The sequence below is a fragment of the Cariama cristata genome, unplaced genomic scaffold (assembly GCF_000690535.1).
Source record: "Cariama cristata isolate BGI_N322 unplaced genomic scaffold, ASM69053v1 scaffold30247, whole genome shotgun sequence".
NCBI classification, from domain to species: Eukaryota; Metazoa; Chordata; class Aves; order Cariamiformes; family Cariamidae; genus Cariama; species Cariama cristata.
Genome location: NW_009628828.1, coordinates 29,022 through 33,913, shown reverse-complemented (window position 1 = coordinate 33,913; position 4,892 = coordinate 29,022). Strand labels below are relative to the sequence as shown.

At 60.2% G+C, this 4,892-nt stretch overlaps 1 protein-coding gene across 1 annotated transcript in view; it reads left to right on the top strand.

Annotated features, from left to right (window-relative positions):
- Nucleotides 1-3,959, top strand: part of NLRC3 (NLR family, CARD domain containing 3) — a 10,275-nt gene extending 6,316 nt beyond the window's left edge. The window contains exons 10-19 of the mRNA XM_009704959.1: nucleotides 68-151; nucleotides 1,016-1,099; nucleotides 1,604-1,687; nucleotides 1,793-1,876; nucleotides 2,149-2,232; nucleotides 2,527-2,610; nucleotides 2,723-2,806; nucleotides 3,044-3,127; nucleotides 3,337-3,420; nucleotides 3,869-3,959. Coding sequence (XP_009703261.1) covers nucleotides 68-151; nucleotides 1,016-1,099; nucleotides 1,604-1,687; nucleotides 1,793-1,876; nucleotides 2,149-2,232; nucleotides 2,527-2,610; nucleotides 2,723-2,806; nucleotides 3,044-3,127; nucleotides 3,337-3,420; nucleotides 3,869-3,959 — 847 coding nt within the window. The remainder of the gene's footprint in view (nucleotides 1-67; nucleotides 152-1,015; nucleotides 1,100-1,603; nucleotides 1,688-1,792; nucleotides 1,877-2,148; nucleotides 2,233-2,526; nucleotides 2,611-2,722; nucleotides 2,807-3,043; nucleotides 3,128-3,336; nucleotides 3,421-3,868) is intronic.
- The last annotated feature ends 933 nt before the right edge of the window (nucleotides 3,960-4,892 follow it).

Here is a 4,892-nt window from a genome sequence, read left to right as displayed (position 1 = left end):
TGCAGGGAATGTAGAGGTGCTGCCGGGTGGCCGGCCGGTAACGCCTGCTCTTCCTCTCGTGTCTTAGACTCTCCAGCAACTCGGTAGGAGATGACGGCTCGGTTGCCTTGGCCGAAGCTCTGAAGGTGAACCACAGTCTGCAAAGCCTTGAGTAAGTCCCCACTCCGCGTCCGGTCTCCTGCTTGCCCAGCAGAGCCCAGCCCAGACTCCTCACCCCAGCAACACTTCCCACCCCTCAGAGCCCCTCGTACCGCCCCAGACCCTCCCCACGTCTCTCCCACTCCACGTCCCTTGGAGGGGCACAGGGCCGTGGGTGCTCCGCGCAGGCTGGGGCACCGTGTAGCAGCCCCAGGCAACACCGGCAGCAGAGGGGGTGGCCCAGCCTTCACCAAGGGAGCACTGAAGGAGTTAATCCTCAACCCAGACGATGATTTTTTTGTCCACTTTTGGAGGATACTAGTAGCTTTGGGTCTTCTCTCTCTCAAAAGTGATGAGAGTTGGCTAACAAGGAAGGTCACGGGCTGGGGCCTGGCAGAGTCAGGGTGGGATGGTGTGACCTTCACCCCCCTTGGGAATGGCAGCCAGAGAGGACCACTCCTCCTGCCCAGCCGGAGTGGAGGGCTGATGGCTCCTGGGGACGAGCTGCTGTGCCCTGGGTCCGTCACCGGCTTCCCACGGTGTGACAAGGACCTAAAAACTGCGGGAACTGCATGCCCAGCTGAACCGACAGCTGCGGTGACAGCCAGATGGGGACAAGGCTGCCCTGAAGTGTTGGCAAACCCCATCACCTCTGCTTGGTGGGGCCGGTGCTGCCGTGGTGAGCTGGAGATGCTGATCCTGGCCTGGCTGCTCCCAAAGCTGGTCTTTTAGCCTTGGCTCCCCGTCCCCCACCTCCTGTGGCTGGGAGATGCCCACTTCTCAGTGAAACGGGCACTTTTCACCCCAAACATGGCCCCGCAGCTTACCTGCAATGCCAAGACTGTCCCGTCCTCACGCCTTCCCCCGTTCGTCTCAGTCTCCAGAGCAACTCCATCAGCAGCACTGGGGTCACCGCGCTGACAGCGGCTCTCTGCTCCAACAAGGGACTCCTCAACCTCAAGTAAGTGACGGTCCCTCCAGCCACCCCAGCCAAAAGCTGCTGCTGGGATGTGGGAGCTTTTTGGCAGTCTGGGCTCGTGTGCCTGGTTGTTTCCACAAGTGCTCTGGGATGATGAAAGCAGTCTCTATCCCTCCTCCAGCTGCAAGCATCTTCTCTCCTCATTAGCTTTCTCTCCTTGGGACAGTATCCGTTCAGCCAGGTCTCACCGTCAAATGATGGCAGCAGGGAGAGGAGGCTGGGAGAAAGCCCTGATGGGCCATCAGTGTCCCCAGCTGTAGGATGCACAGGGAATGGGGATGCAGGGGATGAAGATGCTGACGGGGATGCAGGGAATGAAGGTGCAGATGCTGATGGGATGCAGATGCTGATGGAGATGCACGTCAGCCAGACTGCTGTCGCAATAGATGGTCTCAGCCCCAGAGCAGGGGGGGCGAGGGGGGGCTGTGGGGGAGCAGCCGATGCCCAGCCTCGGCCGCTCCTCCCCAGCCCCATGTCTTTCCCCAGCCTGCGGGAGAACTCCATCAGTAAGGAGGGGGGCCCTGCCATTGCCCGTGCCCTGCGAACCAACAGCACCCTCAGGAAGCTGGAGTAAGTCCCCGAGCCCCAGGAGGGCACCCACGCTGCTGTGCAGTGTCGCTGGGGTTGTCCCAAACTCTGCGTGTGTGACTTGCGTCCTCTGTCCCCTGCCTCTAGCTTAGCGGCAAACCTGCTGTACGATGAAGGCGGCAAGGCGATCGCTCTAGCAATGAAAGAGAACCGGGCGCTCACGTCCCTCCAGTGAGTTTCCCCTCGGACCTGGCTTGGTTTGAAGCCCCTTGCACGGAAGCGGAACAAGGACATGGCTCCTGGGCTTCGGCCTCTCCAGGCTGTGAGAGTGGCTTCCCTGGGTCACCCTTCCACGGGAGGTGTGCTGTGCCATCCTGAGTCTTGCAGATGGGTCACCTCCCAGCCTCCACCACACTGGATGGGAGTGGATGGGTGTTGAGCCTAGAGGGATCTGGGCATCCTCGCAGCCCCAGGCTTCACCTCCTGTTTTCTCCTGTTTGCAGCTTGCAGTGGAACTTCATCCAGGCAAAAACTGCCACGGCCCTGGCACAAGCACTGCAGTCCAACAGCAGCCTGGCCAGCCTCGAGTAAGTAGGGACGTGGGCAGACAAGTTTTGGGCAGCATCTTCCTGCTACGACCTGCCCAGGGACCCTGCCCTCATGCTGCTCCGGGCAGGTGGCTTTGCCTGCTGCCTCCTCCATGCTCTCCAGTGTCCCCATTGCATGTCCCTGGCTGGGGATGCTGTAAATGTGTGGTGGCCTGGCCCGCCCCCCCCAAGCCGTTTGGGAAAGCCTGGCACGCTGTGCCCTGTGCTCGTTGCTCCTCTCCCTGCTCCTGGGGGCCCCGGCCGTGGGCAGACACAGCACTTTGCGTGTCTTAGCTTGCAGGAGAATGCCATCGGAGACGAGGGAATGGCCGCCCTCTCTGCCGCGCTGAAGGTCAACACAACCCTGGCAGATCTCCAGTGAGTATCCAGGCTGCAGTGGGGCCCTGGCGTCACAGCCTAATTAGCTTGTCTAATTAGCACACCGTGGCCACCTCACAATGTGTGCTAAGGGATCCTTGTTCTCTTGCAGCCTGCAGGCGGCTTCAGTTGGTGAGGCTGGTGCCCAAGCCCTGGCAGAAGCCCTGAAGGTCAACAAGAGCCTGCAGATCCTGGAGTAAGTGCTCAGTGGGGCCACCAAGTCCCCACCGATGTGACACCGCTCCCTGGGGGTGTCTGAGACTCTTGTCCTTAGCTCAGCACCGCTTCCACCCTTGCATCATGTCCTACCAGACTTGGCTTGCCTGTCCCTTGACTTGCTGGTGTGGGCCACCTCTCCCATCTTCTCCTCTCACCCATGAGGGTGCGGGGCCGTCCCGGGCTGTCCTTCCTCACCACCTGCCTTTCTTCGCAGCTTACGGGGAAACTCCATCGGCGTGGCAGGGGCCAAGGCAATGGCCAATGGACTGAAGATGAACCGCAGCCTCCGCCGGCTCAAGTAAGTATCCTGCTTCCTGGGGTGACCCAGAATGAGCCCTTCCAGACCTTCCTGGAGGGGGCCACGAGGGAATGGCCAGGCCAGCAGCTCTCAGCGGGGCAAACCCCTGAGCTGGTGGCTTTTCCCAATGCCCATGCCCACGGCATGCATTCCCTCCTGGTGGCCACGTGTCCCTGGCCGGTGCTTTCTGACCCTCCCGCCTCCCGCAGCTTGCAGGAAAACGCCCTGGGCATGGATGGAGCCATCTGCATCGCCACCGCTCTGAAGGGCAACCACGGCCTCACCTATGTGAAGTAAGTGGCCGCTGGGCTGGATGGTAAGGCAGGGATGGGGGAGACCACAGGAATCATCAAGGGACCTTCCCCACCGCTGGCACTGCTCATTCCCACCTGCCCTACAGGGACCTCCCACACAGCTCCAGACCCTGCAGCTCCTCTCTGGGGATGCCTCTGGGGTGAAGAACCACCCCAAGGCAAATACTCTCCAAAAGATCACAGGGATGGGCTGGCTCAGCCCCTCCAGCTCCCCAGGGGCTTTCTCCAGCTTCTCACCTGGCTGCCTTTGGGCTCTCAAACCCAGAGTCCCCTGTGACCTGGGTCCCAGCAAGAGCTCCTTGATGGTGTGGGGAGGGTGCAGATGATGCTGGATGCTGGTGCAAAGCTGGGAACTATCTCTCGTACCCACCAAGGATCCTGCTCTGCCTCATGTCCAAGCCTGAACTCCTCTTCTCTTTGCTCCCAGCCTGCAAGGGAATCGCATCGGCCAGTCAGGAGCCAAGATGATCTCTGACGCTATCCGGACAAACTCACCCAACTGCGTGGTGGACGTGTGAGGGTGCCTGGCTGCAGCGAGGAGGTGGCCCAGTTGGTCCCTTTGGCCAGCATGCCTTCGCAGGGAGCTGTTTGGCCCTCCACCCGCCCATCTCAGGGTGGAGAGCTGGGGCAAGGAGAGCTCCTGAGAGCTCCCTAGCATGGCCCAGGAGGACCTAGGACGTCTGGATCGGCAGCGCAGGAGGGTCAAGACTCACTAGTGCTGAAAGCTGAGGGACGTACGCCCATGTCCCTGTTCATCCAGGCCCTGGGGGAGCTCCAAGGAATGGGTGAAATGCTAAAAGGAGGGAGGAATGGGCAGATCTTACATGCCAGCCCTTTTTGTTTTCCTGGGTGACTTACTTGCCGCTGCCAGTGGCAGCGACCCCTCCTGTGATCTCCATGAGCTTACAGCGCTGTGCTCAGACCCTGCCCCAGACCAGGTGCATCCTGACTGCTCTGGAGCTCTGCTCTTGTCCCAGCCTGAGTCACTGCGGGCAAACATTGCAGCACCCCAGCTGGGGCTCTAGGGTTCTCCAGCGCCAGCTCTTCTCCGTCTAGTTCTGGCAGGGATCCCAGGAGTGAAACACGGGCAAGATTCACAGCAGCCCCTTCTCACCTGGCTAAATACAGCCCAGTCCTGCAGGCTCCCCTGGAAATCCCAGAGAGACACGAGAGGTTTGCCTGTTTCCTTGCTCAGATGAGAGCGCTGCTTTGGACCTGGGCACTTCAGAGAGCAGGGTCTTAGGCAGCGAGTGCAACCTGTGCTGTTTTCCATGCTCTCAGTAACAGGTTGGTGCTGGCCAAGCATGCCTGAAGCATTTGGTAATGCTGTTCTCTATCAGAGACAGGCATCCCAAGGCATAGGAGTGGAACCATCTAGAAAGACTTTGGGAAATAAAGAGCCCTCAGGATAATGAGAGGAGGAGTGGGAGAGTGGATATAAGAGGAACAGC